At 48.2% G+C, this 21346-nt stretch overlaps 1 protein-coding gene across 1 annotated transcript in view; it reads left to right on the forward strand.

The window, feature by feature from the left end:
• The window catches only part of LOC134867399 (titin-like), a 196592-nt gene that overhangs the window by 137780 nt on the left and 37466 nt on the right, over positions 1-21346 (forward strand). Inside the window, 21 exon segments of the mRNA XM_063887937.1 lie at positions 64-363; positions 588-890; positions 1015-1290; positions 1667-1966; positions 2323-2625; positions 2966-3265; positions 3374-3658; positions 3942-4244; positions 4355-4657; positions 5242-5547; positions 5725-6009; positions 6664-6954; positions 8015-8302; positions 9806-10393; positions 10565-10594; positions 10597-10668; positions 10808-11005; positions 11188-11484; positions 11565-12152; positions 12256-12558; positions 12682-21345. Of these exon segments, the coding sequence (XP_063744007.1) occupies positions 64-363; positions 588-890; positions 1015-1290; positions 1667-1966; positions 2323-2625; positions 2966-3265; positions 3374-3658; positions 3942-4244; positions 4355-4657; positions 5242-5547; positions 5725-6009; positions 6664-6954; positions 8015-8302; positions 9806-10393; positions 10565-10594; positions 10597-10668; positions 10808-11005; positions 11188-11484; positions 11565-12152; positions 12256-12558; positions 12682-21345 (14583 nt within the window).

The following is a 21346-nucleotide window of genomic DNA, read 5'->3' on the forward strand; positions in this document are numbered from 1 at the left end:
GGTTTGTTATTACATAAAGCATTTCCAGAGTAAAATGCACCCTAATGAATTCCCCCTCTACAGACACCCCCGGCCCCGTTGGTGGCTTGGAGGCGACGAATATCACGAAGACGAGTGCACAGCTGTCTTGGTTGCCGCCCGATAACGACGGCGGAAGCCAGATCCTTAACTACATCGTGGAGAAGCGCGAGGTGGACCGGAAGACGTGGAACAAGTGCATCGAGGACCTGAGGAAGACCAGCTTCAAGGTGTCCAACATGACGCCCGGCATCGACTACTTCTTCAGAGTCACCGCATGCAACAAGTACGGCATCGGAGTCCCGCAGGACTCACCCAAATCCTACCTGGCCGTCGACCCCATCAGTGAGTGAAAAATCCTAAAATATTCAATATTTATGAAACAAAAACAAAATGCTTTGATTCAAACCAGTTTCCCTGCCTGGAAAAAGACAAATATAATAATGCAAGGTATTTTGTAGTTTATTTAAAAACTGGACTCAGGTTACACATCCAAAGCTCTCTGTTCCTCTGCCTCTGTGTTTTTTCCTTTTCGTTAACTTCCCAACCTCTGTTCTGCCCCCCCCCAGGTGAGCCAGACCCCCCGAAGAAGATGGACGTGTTGGACATCACGAAGAACAGCGCCACGCTGGGCTGGCTGAAGCCGCTCAGAGACGGCGGGGCCAAGATCAACGGCTACGTGGTGGACTACCAGGAGGAGGGCGCCGCCGAAGACAAGTGGACGCCGTACTCCGTGGTGAAAGACCTGACCATCGTGGTGGTGGGCCTGAAAGAGAACACCAAGTACAAGTTCAGGGTCGCTGCCAGGAACTCTGTGGGGGTCAGTCTGGCCCGAGAGGCAGAGGGCGTGTTCGAGGTCAAGGAGCAGCTCAGTGAGTACAGACCACACCTCAGACTGTAGAGACCCTGATACGAGTCAGCAGCACTTAATGAACATATCAATCATATGTTTCATTAAGGAACGTAAAGTAACTCTGTCCCTCCTCTTCCTCGTAGTGGCTCCGAAGATAATCGTTCCAGACATCGTGTCGGTGAGAGCCGGATCTAAGATGGTTCTGGAGGCCATCGTGGCCGGGAAGCCCGCTCCCTTCTGCAAGTGGAAGCAGGGCAACGAGGACGTGCTGACCTCGGACCGCCTCTCCGTGGTGAAGACGCTCACCACATGCACCCTCATCATGAAGAACGTGAAGAGGGTGGACAGTGGCTACTACAGCCTGTCTGCCGAGAACAGCAGTGGCAGGGTCAACCAGATCATCAGGGTCACGGTCATGGGTCAGTATCAACAACAGACTCCTAATGTGCAAATATCACCAGGAATATTCAGGAATACACCGTAATCCAGGGAGAGGCAGGAACAACACATAGAAAAGGAATATCTTTGAGAAACGTTTGAAGAATATTGAGAATAAAATCTGAATTTGGTGAAAAATGTCAAATGGAGAAAAGTCAAACTTCAGAAATGTTTTCTTTGAGAAAAAGTAAAATAAGACATTTTGTAAAAAGTGAAAGTGTGGAGAAAAATGTCAGCTTTGATAATGTTTTATAAAATGAGTCATTTCTTTAGAACAAAGTCAGTATTTGAGAAAAAGGCAGAATGTATTCAAGGTTAAAGTCAATCATTAACGCTTCTCCCTCTGTGCTCCTGCAGACATCCCTGGGCCCCCCGAAGCCCCCCTAGAAGTGACGGAGGTGGACGTGGACGGCTGCACCCTGCTGTGGGGATCCCCACAGGAGGACGGCGGCAGCAACATCACCAACTACATCGTGGAGAAGTGCGACGTGAGCCAGGGCGACTGGATGACGCTGACCTCGTCCTGCACCAAGACCAGCTTCAAGGTCCCAAAGCTGTCCCAGGGCAAAGAGTACGGCTTCAGAGTCCGTGCCGAGAACCGGTTCGGCATCTCAGCGCACATCTACTCCGAGAAGATAATCGCCAGGTGTCCCTTTGGTGAGTCTGAGACCATTTTTTATAAAGCTTTATAAGGAACTGCAGGAATAACGAGTCAGCATTACGAGTCTTACAGCCTTGAGATATCCAGCATTATGAGGCCCAAAAACTGACATGACTCAGCAGTATCAGTAACCCTGAGTTAAGTCTGCGTTGTGAGTTAAACAACTCAGAAATGAGTCAGCGTTTATGTCCTGAAACTCAGAAATGAGTCAGCGTTTATGTCCTGAAACTCAGAAATGAGTCAGCGTTTATGTCCTGAAACTCAGGAATGAGTCAAAATGAATAAAACAAAACTGTTATTTAAAAAAAAAAAGACTAAACTCTAACTGTTAAATCCCCCCTCCCCCAAACAGACCCCCCTAGCGAGCCCTTGAATCTGCAGATCAACAGAATCAACAAGGACTACGTCATCTTGTCCTGGGAACGCCCCAGCAGCGACGGTGGCTCCCCGCTGACCGGATACGTCATCGAGAAGAAGGAGCGCAACAGCCTGCTGTGGATGAGGGCCAACGAGTCAGTGGTGAAGGCCACGCAGTACAGCTGCACCGGGCTGATGGAGGGGGTGGAGTACACCTTCAGGGTCGCTGCCCTCAACATGGCTGGACAGGGCAAGCCCTGCAAACAGACCGACATCATCATCGCCAGGACCGCCATCGGTACGAAACAATTGCGTACCGGTTTTTAAGTCAAAGACTAAAATGTTTGATTGAAATTTTGAGAAAAAGCAAGAATTTGGTGAAGAAGTAAAACACTAAGAAAGAACTTAAGAGGAAAAGTCTGACATTTTAAGAAAAGGTCAAATTTGAGTAAAAAGTCAAGTTTTTGGTTTTGTTATTTTTCTCTACCACTTCCTCAGCATTCAGCACGGGGTTTCTGCATATGAAGAGAACTGATAACGCCAAAAGTTTTACTTGTTTCCACTCATCATTTCCAACTGATTCTTACCATTTCTACTTAGTTATCAAAATAACCGAGTGTACCCCCCCACCCACACAGATCCCCCCGGTAAGCCGGAGGTGATGGACGTGACGAAGCACTCGGTGTCTTTGGTGTGGAGCCGCCCGAAGCACGACGGCGGCAGCAAGCTGATCGGATACTACGTGGAGTACACCAAGCTGCCGGAGGAGAAGTGGGTGCGCTGCAACGCCAATTGCATGAGCATCCAATCGGAGAGCTACACGGTGAGCGGGCTGGACGAGGGCCTGCTGTACCAGTTCAAGATCATCGCCAAGTCCGCCATCAACATCAGCCTGCCCTCCGAGCTATCCGACCCCATCCCCGTCATCGCAGAGCACGGTACGACCTGAGACAGCTCAGCTATCGTCACGCAGTTCAAATAAAGACAGAATTAACAACTGTTCTTCAACTAAACATAATAACCATTCCCCCCTCCTCTCTGTGCAGTTACCCCACGGGTGGATCTGGGTCTGGAGATGAAGAACCTGATCGTGGTTAAGGCCGGAGAAAACGTGTCCATGGACGCCGAGGTGTTCGGCAAGCCCCTTCCCAAAGTGACCTGGAAGAAGGACGGCGCTGTGGTGCACGTGGAGGGCATGAAGCTGAGCCAGAAGAAGCACGTCCACATGCTGGACCTATTCTCCGTCACCAGGAAGGAGTCCGGAGACTACAGCATCCACGCCGAGAACCCCCTGGGGTCCAAGTACGCCACTATCAAGGTCAAGGTGCTCGGTGAGTCACGTCAACAGGTTTTTATCAGGGAGAGTGTTGATTAGATAACCACAAGACAACCAAATGCGTGCGTGCGTGCGTGCGTGCGTGCGTGCGTGCGTGCGTGCGTGCGTGCGTGCGTCTTCACGCACGGGGGCGGGGGGATGTCATTGATCCAGAGTTCAGCCAGGTGATAGCTGAGGGGAAGAAGCTCTTCCTGAACCTGTTGGTCCTGGTCCTGTAGGCCTTCCAGAGGAACGTGTGAGAGATTTACCAACATTAACAAAGCTCTTTCCCCCTGCAGATAAACCCGGCCCCCCCGCCTCAGTGAAGATTGCCAAGGTGTTTTGTGACCGTGTGAGGCTGCGCTGGGAGCCCCCCATCGCGGACGGCGGCTCGGAGATCACAAACTACATCATCGAAAAGCGCGAGACCAGCCGAGCCAACTGGGCCCTGGTGAGCTCCAACATCCACGGACACGTCACGGACTCTCTGGTGGAGAAACTCATCGAGGGCCACGAGTACGAGTTCAGGGTCAGCGCCGAGAATCAGTACGGGGTCGGAGATGCCATCATGACTGACCCCATCATGGTGAAGAACCCCTACGGTACGTTCAGAGGACCGGGTCGATTCCAGAACAGACATGTTGTTTTATAAGTAGAACACGTCAATAACCTCCGTCAATGAGCCGTTTTAATCAGATATCCCCTCCCTCAGACGTCCCTGGGCCCCCAGAGCCACCTGTCATCACCAACATCACCAAGGACTCGATGACGGTGAGCTGGAAGGCGCCGGCGAACGACGGCCGGGCCACCATCCTGGGCTACATGGTAGAGAAGCGCGAGGCCACAGAACTGGCCTGGGCCAAGGTAAACCGGAGGCCCGTCATCGACCGCTCCATCAAGGCGGTGCAGCTGAGCGAGGGCTCCGAGTACGAGTTCAGGGTCATCGCCCTCAACAAGGCGGGGCCCGGCAAACCCAGCGATGCCTCCAACGCAGCGCTCGCCGTCGACCCCGTCTGTGAGTCGACACTTCAGATGATCTGATGGGATTAGAATAAAAGTCCTGAGAAATTCTAGAATAATATGATTTATTTTACTCTTTTAAATAATCTTCCACTCCCTCAGTGTCAATGATTAGCAGACGCATCAATATGGATGCATTTGTTCAGTGTGTGTGAATATAAAAGACAAACAATCCACTCAAACTTCTGTTCACACTTTTAGATTTTATTTCAACAAATCTTTTTGTCGAATATTTAAAAATGAAATACAGATTTTTTTATAGTTTCGTTTTTCTATCAAACTTTATTCATGATTATTTGTACTGAACAAAAAGGTAGAAGTAATATTTCACATTGGTCACCACATGTTCGATACATTTTTCCTAATCTAAACTGTCAAAATGAAACTTTCAGGATTTTGAACCCATTAAATATCTACTGGTTTTCATATTGTTTATAATATTAATGAAATGATTGAAATCTATTTATACGTTGATGTAGTCACAGGCTGGGACATGTGATATTGAAGGAAATGTCCCAGGGAGAGATTTTGAAATGATATATTCTTTAATCTCTATCAATTCACTTTTTATTCCTGCAGACCCCCCTGGTCCCCCTGCCTTCCCCAAGGTGGTGGACTCGACCCGCACCTCGATCAGCCTGAGCTGGACCAAGCCGGCATACGACGGCGGCTGCGAAATCAACGGCTACCTGGTGGAGTGTAGGCGGGTGGACGGAGAACACTGGAACAAGTGCAACATCCCCAAGAAGCTGCAGGAGACGCGCTTCCTGGTGACCGGCCTGATGGACGACACCGAGTACCAGTTCAGGGTCCTGGCGGTCAACAAGATTGGCCTCAGCGAGCCCAGCGAGGTCCCCGGGAACCACAAGCCCAAAGACATCCTGAGTGCGGCATTACTATGTTTCTGGATATGTTTTAATCCATTATTATTATTATTATGTATGAAGGATGTAAAGAGAGTGAAAGGTAGTTTTTACAAATTGTTTAAAGGTGCTTTGTCTTCACCGTGAGCTGTAGCCTTTGAACCTTGCATTAATACCCCCTTCCCCCCTCCCCCTGCAGTCGCCCCTGAGGCGGAGCTGGACGCTGACATGAGGAAGGCTCTGATCCTGAGGGCGAGGGTCACCATGAGGCTGTACGTCCCTCTGAAGGGCCGGCCGGCGCCCAAGGTGACGTGGTCGAAGGTGGACGCCAACCTGAAGGACCGGCAGGTTCTGATCAAGACGTCAGAGTGGGACACGCTGCTGATGATCGAGGACATGAACCGATACGATGCAGGGAAGTACGTCCTGACTCTGGAGAACAGCAGCGGCTCCAAGAGCTACACCATCGTGGTCAAAGTGCTGGGTGAGGAAACACACATCGAGGGGGGGGGGGGGTCTGATGGTAGGACCGGGTTAAAATTAAACTTAATATAAAGTGTGGTAGCTTCATGAAGCTCATCGCTGTAATACATCAAGAACACAAGCCCCTGAAACGGCTTATAATGAAGCTTCAACGTGTATCGGGACACTTATTATGTAATGAACCTTAGAATGCATTTTGAACTAGCTCCATAGAAATACTTAATGGGTCAGAATCATTTTGTAAAGGTATTATAAACTTCCTTCCTGTGTAATACTTATACTGCATTACTAACATACTTGAAATGCATATATATATTATTCTGGGTCAGATTTAAATGCGTAACTTCCTTGGAATGCATTTTAAACATGCTTCTTATCTATCATTGACATTTCAATGTGTTATAAATCTGCTGACTGTGTGCGGATAGTTATCAGCACCGATAGATATCAATAATGAATAACAATAACCCTAAGCGTTCATCAGAATCATGATACTCATTCTGCTCCCTGAAGTTTGGTTTCCCATTATTCAAATGATTATCATTTCCATCACTGTTTTTTATACAGTCCTTTAAAATGTGCATAAAGTCAAGTGAGTCCCCCTCTATTATACGCATCTGGAACCTTATTGTTTTTATAACCCCGTCCCTCTCAGATTCCCCCGGCCCCCCCCTGAACCTGACAGTGAAGGACACCTCGAAGACCCACGCCTCCATCACCTGGGACGCCCCCCTGCTGGACGGCGGTAGCCCGGTGAAGAGCTACGTGGTAGAGAAGCGTCTGGCCGACAGGAAGGCCTGGACCTGCGTGGCCCCCACCTGCCACAAAATCTCCTACCGGGTGACCGGCCTGGAGGGGGGGCAGGCTTACTGCTTCAGAGTGCTGGCCGAGAACGCGTACGGCATCGGGGAGGGCTGCGAGACCGCCGGCAGCGTCCGGGCCTCAGGTAACAGTCAAGTATTTACAGTGAAGAAATGAAACCCTCTTTTACTTTGATCAACCTTTAATGTGATCAACCTTTAATGTGATCAACCTTTAATGTGATCAACCTTAAATGTGATCAACTTTAATGTGATCAACTTTAATGTGATCAACCTTTAATGTGATCAACCTTTAATGTGATCAACCTTTAATGTGATCAACCTTTAATGTGATCAACCTTTAATGTGATCAACCTTTAATGTGATCAACCTTTAATGTGATCAACCTTTAATGTGATCAACCTTTAATGTGATCAACCTTTAATGTGATCAACCTTTAATGTGATCAACTTTAATGTGATCAACCTTTAATGTGATCAACCTTTAATGTGATCAACCTTTAATGTGATCAACTTTAATGTGATCAACTTTAATGTGATCAACTTTAATGTGATCAACCTTTAATGTGATCAACCTTTAATGTGATCAACCTTTAATGCAACCTTTAATGTGATCACCCTTTAATGTGATCAACCTTTAATGTAACCTTTAATGTGATCAACCTTTAATGCAACCTTTAATGTGATCACCCTTTAATGTGATCAACCTTTAATGTGATCAACCTTTAATGTGATCAACCTTTAATGTGATCAACCTTTAATGTGATCAACCTTTAATGTGATCAACTTTAATGTGATCAACTTTAATGTGATCAACTTTAATGTGATCAACCTTTAATGTGATCAACCTTTAATGTGATCAACCTTTAATGCAACCTTTAATGTGATCACCCTTTAATGTGATCAACCTTTAATGTGATCACCCTTTAATGTGATCAACCTTTAATGTGATCAACCTTTAATGTGATCAACCTTTAATGTGATCAACCTTTAATGTGATCAACCTTTAATGTGATCACCCTTTAATGTGATCACCCTTTAATGTGGTCATCATTTTATATTTGCTTCAGTAAAGAAACTATTCCGGCTGTTATCTTTTATATTTCATGTCTTAATCTGTTGAAAGAGTCTGTATTTACCACAAACCTCATGTGAGTCTGAACTCCTCCACCCCCCCTCCCTGCAGAGCAACCGGGCCCTGTGGCAGAATTCAAGACCACGAAGACCTCAAAGGACATCATCGAGCTGGCCTGGAAGAAGCCACTGGTCGACGGCGGCAGCTTTGTCACGGCCTACATCCTGGAGCTGGGCGAGGGCCAGGACAAGTGGAGGGAGATCCTGAAGGGCAAGAACACCTCCCACACCATGGGGGGACTCACCGAGGGCACCGAGTACCTGTTCAGGGTCAAGGCCCTCAACCAGTCCGGGGAGGGACCGCCGTGCGAGCTCGCCGTCATCGCCAAGGACCAGTTTGGTATGAAACACCGTTTTCCTTTAAAGTGTAATAAGACGGGGAACATGGGAGGAAACGTAATGTGACACTAGAGAACAAATGTTCATGATACCCACATATGTTTAGGACTACAAGTGAAGCATTTCAGTTTGAACAGGTCATTAAAACCACAATATGGATTAGTAAGCATAATGTTTGGTAAATGTTCAAATATATGCAGATATTTCATGAAATCCTTGTTGGGTTCAGATCCTTGAAAATCAAACCATGATCACTTTTAAAATACACTGCCCGGCCCAAAAAAAAGATCCCCACCTGGATTTAACTAAGCAGAGCCCCCCATTGGATAATTACTGCATGGGTGATTATGTTTCAGCTGGCAGCAAGTTATAACCCTAACTGATGCAGAGAGGAGCTTCTCATCTGTTAAACAGTCATGGCGAAAGACATGTCCTGTGGTCGTGGATAAGATGTTGATCTGTTTCAGAAGGGTCAAATTACTGGCATCAAGCAGAGCTAACATCTAAGGAGATTGCTGAAATACTAAATGGGGTTAAGAACCGTCCCCCGCATTATTAAAGACTGGAAGGACAGTGGGGGACATCCTCCTCCAGGGAGGAGTGAGGTCAGAAAAAGAGAGAACGTTTGGTGAAATCAAATGGTAGAAAAACAACAGTAGAACTCACGGCTATGTTCAGTAGTGACAGAGAGAGCATTTCCACACGCACAATGCGGAGGGAACTCAAGGGATTGGGACTAAACAGCTGGGTAGCCGTAAGAAACCCACTTCTCAGTGAAGCTAATCGGCTTCAGTTTGGTAGGGAGCGTAAAGATTGGAAGCAATGGAAGAAGGTGTGGTCTGATGAGTCCAGACCCTGTACCAGAGTGATGGGCGATCTGGGTAAGAAGAGAGGCAGCTGAAGTGATGCCCCCATTATGTCTAGTGCCTACTGTACCAGCCTGTAGGGGCATTACTATGACCTGGGGCTGCTGCAGTTGGTCTGGCCTAGGTTCAGCAACCCAAAGAATGAGGTCAGCTGACTCTGAATATCCTGAAGGACAGGTTATTCCATCAGTGGATCTCTTCTTCCCTGATGGAGCGGGCATGTTCCAAGAGGACAATGCCAGGATCCATCAGGCTCAGACTGTGAGAGAGTGGTTCAGGGAGCATGAGACATCATTTCACACATGGATCGGCCCCCCCAGAGTCCAGACCTGAACCCCATTGAGAGTCTTTGGGATGTGCTGGAGAAGACTTTGATCAGTGGTCTGAATCTCCCGTCATCAACACAAGATCAAAATAATGACAGAAATAAATGTTGAGACGTTGCAGAAGCTCGGGGAAACGATGCCACAGAGAATGCGTGCCGTGAAGCTGAAGGCGGTCCAACGGATACTAGAGGGGGGTCTTTTTTTGGCCGGGCAGTGTGTGAAGATGATGATGCACAATGATTAATACATCGTATATTACAATTGCAAATAGATATTTTCCGGTTAGTCTAATGTTTACTCTCTGTACCGCAGTGCTGCCTGACTGCAACCTGAGTGCCCTGCATGACGGCTGCTGCGTGGTGAAGGAGGGCAGCACCACCCGTATCAACATCCCGCTCATCGGCACCCCCATCCCCACCACCACCTGGAAGAAGGGCGACACAGGGATTGGCGACACCGGCAGGATGTGCGTGGAGTCGTCTACGGGCGTCACCACACTGCTGATCAGAGACTGCCAGAGAGGAGATGCCGAGACCTACAACATTCACGTCCGCAACAGCGCCGGCTCCAAGGAGTGCAAGTTCACCGTGAAGGTGGTGGGCAAGCCCGGCATCTGCACCGGACCCATCAAGTTCGATGAGATCACGGCCGACGGCATCACGCTGGAGTGGGGCCCGCCCATAGATGATGGTGGCGCCGAGGTATCCAACTACATTGTGGAGAAGAGAAGGACCACAGACAACAAGTGGGCCACAGTGGCATCGGCCATCCAAAAGACGAGCATGAGGGTGATCCGGCTGCAAGACGGTATGGAATACATCTTCAGAGTGTTCGCAGAGAACAAGTACGGGGTGGGCGAGTATCTGAGGTCCGAGCCCGTCATCGCACAGCATCCCTTCAGTGAGTACCACGCTCTTTGGGTCAATTTTAGCGTCTTCCCTTAAGGAACAAAGTTTTGAGGCGACATGTGAAGAATGTAACCTGGCACAAGACTTTAAGGACTCTTTGTGTTTTATTGCTCACTTCATTTCCTAATTCTTCCACCTCCCTTTCTTTTTCTGCTCCCTCCAGATGTGCCAGAGGCTCCTGCTCCTCCCATAATTGCAGCCATCGCCATGAGTCGGCCATGTTGACCTGGACGGATCCAAAGGAAAATGGTGGCTCCCCGATTACTGGTAAAACTTTGCCTCTACTGTCTCTAAATTTTAGAAACCCTGATCCCTTTATTGCCTTAACATAAAACATAACAGACTATTGTGATGGAAATCAGTTTAATAGCAATTATCCTGACCAGAGCTTGTGGGTTCTCTGCAGGGTTCCACGTGGAGTTTAAGGAGAGGAACAGCCTGATGTGGAAGCGAGCAACGAAGACTCCTCTGAGACTGAGAGAGTGTAGAGTCACCGGCCTGATAGAAGGCCTGGAGTACGAGTTCAGAGTGATGGCAATGAACATAGCCGGCCTCGGCAGGCCAAGCAGGCCCACCGAGGGTGTGGTTGCCCTTGATCCTATTGGTGAGTTTAGCAGCTTTTATGTGTGTAAGTGTCATCTGAAGTTTTGTCCAAAAGCAGTGTTAGGCTCTGTAAACTGCAATTTAGCGATGAAATGGCGCCTTTTTCCAAGATTTGTCTCAAGGGAAGCCCACAGTCTTGGAATTTGAATCCCTATTCAACACCTTTACTTTATCTCCTGTCAGATCCTCCTGGCAAACCTGAAGTGATCAGCATCACCAGGAACATGGTCACTCTCATGTGGACCCCTCCTAAATATGATGGTGGCCACAAGTTGACCGGCTACATGCTGGAAAAGTTGGAGGCTGGCGGCAAGGCCTGGTTGAAGGCCAATCACGTCAACATCCAGGGCTGTGCATTCACCGTCACCGACCTGACGGAGGGAGCTCAGTATCAGTTCTTGGTCAAGGCCAAGAATTCTGCTGGAGCTATAAGTGCTCCTTCAGAGACCACTGAGCTTGTGGCTTGCAGGGATGAGTACGGTAAGCTGAGCAGTAAACTTAGTTTTGGTCAAAACTCGTGCAATTTCTTAAATTTTAATGCAAACTTCCTCCCTCCACAGAGCCCCCAACCATCACTATTGACCCGGACATGAAGGACGGCGTTTCAGTAAAGGCAGGGGACACCATCGTGATCAGAGCCTCCAAGATTTTGGGCAAACCTCTCCCCACTTCTGCGTGGTCAAAGGGAGGCCGTGAGTTTAAGAGCTCTGAGGTTGTCTCCATCACCACCACCCCCATTTCCTCCATTCTGTCTATCAAGTACGCCAGCCGGAAGAACACCGGAGAGTACACCATCACCGCCAGCAACCCATTCGGCATTAAGGAAGAACACGTGAAGGTGAAGGTCCTCGACGTGCCCGGACCTCCAGGCCCCATTGAAGCCAGTAACATTTCCGCTGAGAAGTGCACTCTGACCTGGCTGCCACCAGACGAGGATGGAGGCTTCTCCATCAAGTCTTACACCCTAGAGAAGAGAGAGACCAGCCGTTTGCAGTGGACCAAGCTCGCAGAAAACATCATGGACTGCAGATATGTGGCAGCCAAACTGATCAAGGGCAACGAGTACATCTTTAGAGTGTGTGCCGTAAACCAGATTGGCACTGGAGACTCCAGCCAATCTGGTCCAGTAAAAATGATTGACAGCTACTGTAAGTTTACATGTTTTTTTGTATATATCTATGATGTTTTTTAATGGAATGAGAGGATGAGTAGTTCATACCTGACACACATGTTCTTTGTTTGTGTCCCCAGGTGCGCCAGGCCCACCCTCAATCCCTGAGGTTGATAATGTCAGTAGGAATGCTGTCACCATTTCATGGAAGAGACCAGTACAAGACGGTGGAAGTGACATTAGAGGATATTGTGTAGAGAGAAAAGAGAGGAGAGGAATGAGATGGGTGAGGGCCTCCAAGAGGACGGTCCCTGACCTGCGCTTTAAGGTGCAAGGCCTGACTGAAGGTGTAGAGTATGAGTTTAGAGTGACTGCAGAGAACAAGGCTGGATTTGGGGAGCCAAGTGAGCCATCTGCACCTGTGATGACCAAAGACATTGTCTGTGAGTAAAACTGGACTCATCACATAATTCTGAATGCAATTCAAAGTTGCATACGCAGATATGTCCCATTATCAAGTACCCACATTTACTGTTTTTTAACTCCTGCTTTTTCTTGTTGATCAGATCCCCCTGGACCTCCATCCAATGCCAGAATCACAGACACCACAAAAACCACAGCTACCTTAGCCTGGGGCAAACCCCACTATGATGGTGGTCTTGAAGTAGATGGTTATACTATTGAGTACAAAAAGGAAGGTCACGACGACTGGGAGGTAGAGACACCGTATCCAGTGAAAGTTACTGAATACGTTATTGGCAAACTTCAGAAAGGAGGGAAATACCATTTCAGGATCATCGCTCTAAACTCAGAGGGAGTTGGTGAGCCTGCAGAGATTGAGAAGGTGACTGAACTGGTGGACCAGGAGTCGCTGCCAGACTTTGAGCTGGATGCTGAATGCAGGAGAACCCTGGTGGTTAGGTGCCGTGCTTCAATACGGTTGTTTGTACCCATCAGAGGTCGTCCCGTTCCTGAAGTTACCTGGAGCAAAGAAGATAGCAACCTGAAACAACGTGCACACATCGACACCACAGAGTCCTACACCCTCCTGGTTGTTCCTGACTGCACCAGATACGATGCTGGAAAGTATAACCTTAGCCTTGAGAATGTTGCCGGAAAGAAGACAGGCTTTGTTAATGTAAAGGTTTTGGACACACCAGGGCCACCAGTTAACGTCAAGCCTAGAGAGATCACTAAGAACAGCATCACCCTCCAGTGGGAAATCCCTATTATTGATGGTGGTTCTAAGATCCATAGATATGTTATTGAAAAGAGAGCGGCCACCAAGAAGGCCTACACAGTGCTGAGCACTACATGGCAGAAGTGTTCCTTCAAGTTTACAGACCTTGAGGAGGGAGCTTACTACTACTTCCGTATCTCTGCTGAGAATGACCTGGGCGTAGGTGAGCCCGCTGAATCCCCTGAGCCAATCAGGGTGTCCCAGGCTCCCTCTGCACCAGAAAACTTGTACGTCACTGATGTGACAGCTGACAGCGCCAGCCTGTCATGGACCAGGCCCCTGCATGATGGTGGCAGCTTGATCACTGGATACGTTATTGAATCCCAGAAGAAAGATGGGGAGTGGGTCCATGCAGCCGCCATCAAGGCTCTGGATTGCACCGTCACAGATCTGGTTGAGGGTGCAGAATATACATTCCGCATTATGGCCGTCAACGCATCAGGCAGAAGCGACCCGCGTGAGAGCAGGCCTGCCATTATCAAAGAGCAGACTTCTGCTCCTTCCTTTGACCTGCGTGGAGTCTACCAGAAGACGGTCATTGCCAAGGCAAGGGACCGCCTCAAGGTGGAGATTCCTGTTCTTGGCAAACCCAGACCTGTGGTTTCCTGGAAGAAGGGAGAAATAGCGCTCAAAGAGACACAAAGAATCAACGTTGAAACTACACCAACATTAACTATCCTCAACATCGGTGAGATCAAGAGGAGCGATGGAGGCCAGTATTCCGTGACTGGAAAGAATATGCTGGGTACAGTGACTGAGACAATCACAGTCCTGGTCCACGACATTCCTGGTCCTCCCACTGGACCTATCAAGCTGGAGGAGGTCTCATGTGATTATGTTCTCATGTCCTGGGAGGCACCAGAGAATGACGGAGGTGTTCCTATCAACAACTATATTGTTGAGATGAGGGACACTACTGGTACTTCCTGGATGGAGTTGGCAGCTACAGTGATCCGCACCACATTCAAGGCAGCCAAACTCAACACTGGAACCACATATCAGTTCCGGGTCAAGGCCCAGAACAGATATGGCATTGGACCATGCATTGTCTCTGAGCAAGTGGTGGCTGCGTATCCGTTTGAAGTGCCAGGCCAGCCAGGCACTCCTGTGGTCACATCTTTCAACAAGGTTGCTATGACTCTGAGCTGGAATGAGCCTTCCTCTGATGGAGGCAGTGTCATCATTGGCTATCATGTCGACAGAAAAGAGAAAAACAGCATTCTGTGGCAGAGGATTAGCAAAGGTCCAGTTGTCGGAAATATCTTCAAATCGACCGGCCTTGTTGATGGAATTGCATATGAACATCGTGTTACTGCGGAAAACATGGCTGGTCTCAGCAAACCTAGCAAACCCTGTGAGGCCGTGTATGCTTTGGACCCAGTCGACCCACCAGGCAGGCCTGTGGCACTGAATGTCACCAGACATGAGGTGACTGTGTCATGGACCAGGCCGGAAGGAGATGGTGGATTCTCTATCACTGGATACACAGTAGAGAGGAGAGAGATGCCCAACGGACGCTGGCTCAAAGCCAACTTCAACAACATCCTAGAAACCATCTACACTGTCAGTGGTCTGATTGAAGACGCTACTTATGAGTTCCGTGTGTTTGCCAGAAATTCAGCAGGAGCTGTTAGTGCTCCATCCCAATCATCAGAGGCAATCACATGTAGGGATGACCTGGAAGAACCCAGGCTTGATGTTGACTCATTGTACTGTAGCACTGTTATTGTGATGGCAGGAGAGTTGTTCACGCTGGAGGCCAATGTTACTGGCAGGCCACTCCCATCTCTGGTATGGACCAAGGAAGGAAAGGAGCTTTTGGATACAGGCAAGCTGGAGATAAAGTCAACTGATTTCCACACAGTTCTGACAAACAGGGATTCCCTGAGAAAGGACGGAGGTGTTTTTATTCTGACTGCCAGCAATCCTGCAGGCTTTGCTAAATTCACCTTCAATGTCAAGGTGCTGGACAGACCTGGACCACCAGACTCCCTCACTATTACTGATGTCACCGCTGAGAAATGTGTCCTTAACTGGCTGCATCCGTCACATGATGGTGGTGCCAAGATCGAGTACTTTGTCATACAGAGGCGAGAGACAAGTAGGTTGGCATGGACAAATGTGGCAACAGAACTTCAGGCAAACAGGTTCAAGGTCACTAAGCTTCTGAAGGGCAATGAATATGTCTTCAGAGTGATGGCTGTTAACAAATATGGCGTGGGTGAGCCCCTGGAGTCTGAAGCTATCATCTGTACCAACCCGTATGTCCCCAGTGACCCCCCACAGCAGCCTGAAGTCACCACTATTACAAGGGACTCCATGGTCGTCTGCTGGGAACGCCCTGAAAACGATGGAGGCAGCAGATTGAACACCTACATCATTGAGAGAAGGGATAAGACTGGCCTGCGCTGGGTGAAATGCAACAAGAGGACTGTCAGTGACCTGCGATTCAAGGCCTCTGGCCTCACACCAGGACATGAATATGAATTCAGAATTTTTGCAGAAAATAATGCTGGTTTAAGTCAGCCTAGTCCCTCCAGTCCATTTTACAAAGCCGAAGACACTATCTTCCAGCCTGGACCACCAGGGAACCCCAGAGTGCTCGACACAACCAAATCATCCATCACCCTTGCCTGGAACAAGCCTGTCTATGATGGGGGTTCTGAAATCACTGGTTACATTGTGGAGACCTGCCTACCTGAGGAAGATGAGTGGACAATACACACTCCGAAGAAGGGCTGGACAGCCACTTCCTTCACTATTACCAACTTGAAGGAAAACCAAGAATACAAAATAAACATCTGTGCCACTAATTGTGAGGGAGTTGGAGAGCCCGCTGCTGTTCCTGGAACCCCCAAGGCTGAAGACAGACTGCTTCCTCCAGAGATTGAACTAGGAGCAGACCTGCGTAAGGTTGTTGCCATCAGAGCCTGTAGCACACTCAGACTCTTTGTTCCTATTAAGGGCAGACCTGTGCCAGAAGTTAAATGGTCAAGGGAGCATGGAGAAACCCTGGACAAAGCTATCATTGAAATCACCCCATCATTCACCACTCTTCAGGTAGAAAATGTTGACAGGTTTGATGCAGGTAAATACCTGGTAACTGTAGAGAATGCCTCAGGAAGCAAAACAGCCTATGTTAATGTCAGGGTGCTAGACACTCCTGGAGCCCCTCAAAATCTGATCATCAAAGAGATCACTAGAGATTCAGTTTCCCTCGTTTGGGATGCACCACTCATTGATGGTGGCTCCAGAGTTCGCAACTACATTGTGGAGAAGCGCGAGTCAAACAGAAAGGCCTACTCCACAGTCTGTGCTAGCTGTCATAAGTCTAGTTGGAAAATAGGAGACCTTGAAGAAGGAAAGATGTACTTCTTCAGAATCCTAGCTGAGAACGAATACGGCGTTGGCCTCCCAGTGGAGACTGTTGAACCACTTAAAGTGTCAGAGAAGCCTCTACCACCAGGCAAAGTTACCCTCCTTGAAGTTACCAGCTCCAGCGTATCACTATCTTGGGAAAAACCTGACCACGATGGTGGCAGCAGAATCTCAGGCTATATTGTTGAGATGCAGGGTAAAGGCAGTGAGAAGTGGACCCAGGTCATGGTGGTAAAGACCAATTCGGCTGTTGTAACTGGCCTCACACGGGGAGAGGAGTATATGTTCCGTATCTCAGCCACCAATGAAAAGGGAGTCAGTGACCCACGTCCTCTTAGCATGCCTGTGGTGGCTAACGACTTAGTTATCACACCAACCTTCAAACTGGTTTTCACCACATACAGTGTGCTAGCAGGAGATGATCTGAAGATAGATGTACCATATGCTGCCTGTCCCAAGGCTACAGCAACTTGGCTCAAAGATGGTATTGCTCTTAAGGAGACAACAAGAGTTAATGCTGAAGCATCAGACAAAAACCTTCACCTGGTTATCAAGGAGGCATGCAGAGATGATGTGGGCACGTACACTATCAAACTGATCAACGCAGTTGGAGAGGCATCCACAGACATCCGTGTAGTTGTTCTAGATAAGCCTGTTCCACCAACTGGCCCAATTAAGCTGGATGAAGTCACTGCTGACAGCGTGGTTCTGTCCTGGAATCCACCAGAGTATGACGGTGGTTGCGCCATCAACAATTACATTGTTGAGAAGAGAGATACATCTACAACAAACTGGCAGATTGTGTCAGCAACTGTGGCCAGAACCACTATCAAGGCAGCCCGTCTGAAGACTGGTATTGAGTATCAGTTCAGGATTGCCGCAGAGAACAGATATGGCAAGTCTTCAGTCCTGCTCTCAGAGACAATTGTTGCTCAGTATCCATTTGAAGTGCCAAGCCAACCACGTTCTATTGTGATCCAATCAGCCACCAAGGAGAGCATGGTTGTTGTATGGGAAAAACCCAGCACTGATGGTGGAAGCAAAATTCTGGGCTACCACTTGGAACTCAAAGAGAGAAACAGTTTAATGTGGGTGAAACAGAACAAACAACTAATTCCAGACGCCAGATACAAGGCTGTTGGTCTTGAGGAAGGTATTGAGTATGAATTCAGAATCTATGCCGAGAACATTGTTGGCCTCAGCAAAGCCAGCAAACTGAGTGAAATGCAAGTGGCAAGAGATCCTTGTGACAGACCAGGAAAACCAGAGGCTGTAATTGTGACAAGAAGCCAAGTGACACTCAGATGGACCAAACCTCAGTATGATGGTGGCATCAAGATCACAGGCTATGTGGTGGAGAAGAAGGAAGGATCTGGCCGCTGGATGAAGGCCAGTTTCGCCAATGTCATTGAGACAGAATTTGTTGTCACAGGACTTACTGAAGATCAGGTTTATGACTTCCGTGTCATCGCCAGAAATTCAGCAGGTGTCTTCAGCAAGCCCTCTGATACTACAGGGGAAATTACTGCCAGGGATGAGGTTGATCCACCCAAGATCGACTTAGAATCTAAATACTCCCAGGCTGTGGTTGTAAACGCTGGTGAGACATTCAGTCTTGAGGCTGGTGTCTATGGCAAGCCTGTGCCCACAGTGACGTGGCTAAAGGATGGTAAAAAGATTGCTGAAGCAGCACGCCTGGAGCTCAAGAACACAGACTTTACAGCTCGCATAATTGTGAAAGAAGCAATCCGTGTTGATGGAGGTCCATACACCTTGTTGGTAAAGAATGTTGGAGGAGAGAAATCAGTAAACATCAATGTCAAGGTCCTGGACAGACCAGGTCCACCTGATGGCCCTATCTCCATCTTTGGGGTCACCAATGAGAAATGCACCATTGCCTGGAAATCTCCCCTCCAAGATGGAGGAAGCGATGTCTCCCATTACATTGTTGAGAGGAGGGAAACCAGCAGACTGGTTTGGACAGTAGTTGAACAAAAAGTTCAGACACTGAGCCTGAAAATCACAAAACTACTTCCTGGTAACGAATACATCTTTAGAGTAATTCCAGTCAACAAATATGGAGTCGGTGAGCCTCTGGAATCTGAAGCCATGATTGCCAAAAATCCATTTGTCACTCCCAACGCACCAACAGAGGTAGAAGTCTCCACAATCACCAAAGACTCCATGGTGGTGACGTGGGAGAGACCAACTAGTGATGGTGGCAACTCTATCCAGGGATACGTTGTCGAGAAACGTGACAAGGATGGTGTGAGATGGACCAGATGCAACAAGCGTACAGTTAGTGAGCTCCGCTTTAGAGTCGCAGGGTTGCTTGAAAACCACAGCTATGAATTCAGGGTTTCTGCTGAAAATGCTGGAGGTGTTGGCACACCTAGTGAGCCAACAGTGTATTACAAAGCATTGGATCCAATCTTCAAAGCAGGCCCACCAAACAACCCAAAGCTGGTGGATACATCCAGGTCCACGGTCTCCCTGACATGGGGTAAACCTATCTATGATGGTGGCTGCGAGATTCAGGCATACATTGTTGAGGCCCGCAATCAAATATCCGATGAGTGGGTTATGTGCACTCCTCCAACTGGAATCACAGAAACTAAGTTCACAGTTAAAAAGCTTCTGGAGAAGCATGAATACACATTCAGAGTGTGTGCTATCAACAAAGTTGGAGTTGGGGAGCATGCTGACGTTCCAGGGAAAATTCTCCTGGAGGAGAAGCTTGAGGCTCCTGATCTGGACCTTGATGCTGATATGAGGAAGATGATCAACATAAGAGCAGCCTGCACTCTCAGGCTGTTCGTTCCTGTGAGAGGTCGTCCAGCTCCTGAGGTAAAATGGGGCAAGGCTGAGGGCGAGATTAAGGAGACTGCCATGATTGATAATACAGGCAACTATGCTTCACTTGTCATTGAGAATGTCGACAGATTTGATACTGGCAAGTATACACTGACTGCAGAAAATGCCAGTGGAGTGAAGTCAGTGTTCATCAGTGTCAGAGTCCTGGACTCACCTGGTCCACCAGCTAACTTCATGGTGAAAGAGATTACCAAGAGTTCTGTTACTCTCACATGGGAGCCTCCAATACTGGATGGTGGTTCAAAGATTAAACATTATCTTGTTGAGAAACGGGAAAGCACTAGGAAAGTCTATTCTACCATCACAACCTGCAACAAGATGACTTGGAAAGTTGAGCCACTTCCAGAGGGTGGAATCTTCTTCTTCAGAGTCCTGGCTGAGAATGAATATGGCGTTGGTCTCCCTGCTAAAACGATAGAGCCAGTTAAGATATCTGAGAAGCCTCAGCCCCCTGGTAAAGTCAGTGTTGTTGACATCACTTCTAAAACTGTAACTCTCACCTGGGAGAAGCCTGAACATGATGGCGGCAGTAGAATCAGCTACTACGAAGTCGAAATGTCATCAAAGGAAAGTGAAGCTTGGTCTCTGTGTGCAAGTGGAAAGTCACTGGAGACTGTAGTAGCAAACCTACGCAAGGGAGAGGAGTACCAGTTTAGAGTGATTGCCGTAAATGACAAGGGCAAAAGTGATCCCAGACAACTGGGTCAGACTGTTTTAGCTAAGGATCTTGTGATTGAGCCTGCTGTCAGACCCCAAATGAGCGCCTACAGTGTCCAGGTGGGGTATGACCTCAAGATAGAGGTCCCAATTGCTGGTCACCCAAAGCCTACCATCACTTGGACCAAGGATGGAGCAGCCCTTAAGCAGACCACCAGAGTCAATGTCACTGACGCAGCACGTACCACCACTCTCACCATAAAAGATGCAACCAGGGATGATGGAGGCATGTACAGCATCAATATTGCCAATGCCATGGCTTCCAAGGATGCAACTATTGAGGTGATCACCCTGGACAAACCAGGCCCAGCAACAGGCCCTGTAAAATTGGAGGATGTCAGTGCTGAGAGTTTGACTCTTACCTGGTTACCTCCCACATATACAGGTGGCTGCCCAATCTCCAACTATGTGGTTGAGAAGAGAGACACAACCACAACCAACTGGGTGGTTGTTTCTGCAACTGTGGCCAGAACCACTCTTAAAGTGGCCAATCTGAAGACAGGCAGTGAATATCAGTTCCGAATCTATGCTGAGAATAAATATGGAAAGAGCTTTGCAATTGATTCAGAGCCTGTTGTTGCACAGTATCCGTTCCAGGAGCCTGGACCGCCAGGAACACCATTTGTGTCTTTGTACTCTAAAGATTATATGGTGGTTGAGTGGCATAAACCTCCAACTGATGGAGGCAGTGCTATCTTGGGATACCATATGGAGAGAAAGGAGAAGAACAGCATTCTTTGGACCAAGATCAACAAAATGCTAATCCAAGACTGCAGGTTCAAATCTACTCCCCTTGAAGAAGGCATTGAGTATGAGTACAGAGTCTCTGCTGAAAATATTGTTGGCATTGGAAAATGCAGCAAAGTCTCCGAGGTTTATGTAGCCCGTGACCCATGTTATCCTCCTGGCCGCCCTGAGGCTGTGATTGTGACCAGGCACTCAGTGAAGCTGAGGTGGACAGCTCCAGAGTATGATGGCGGAAGCTTAATTACTGGCTATGTAGTGGAGAAGCGTGATCTTCC

Source organism: Eleginops maclovinus, chromosome 7 (genome assembly GCF_036324505.1).
Source record: "Eleginops maclovinus isolate JMC-PN-2008 ecotype Puerto Natales chromosome 7, JC_Emac_rtc_rv5, whole genome shotgun sequence".
NCBI classification, from domain to species: Eukaryota; Metazoa; Chordata; class Actinopteri; order Perciformes; family Eleginopidae; genus Eleginops; species Eleginops maclovinus.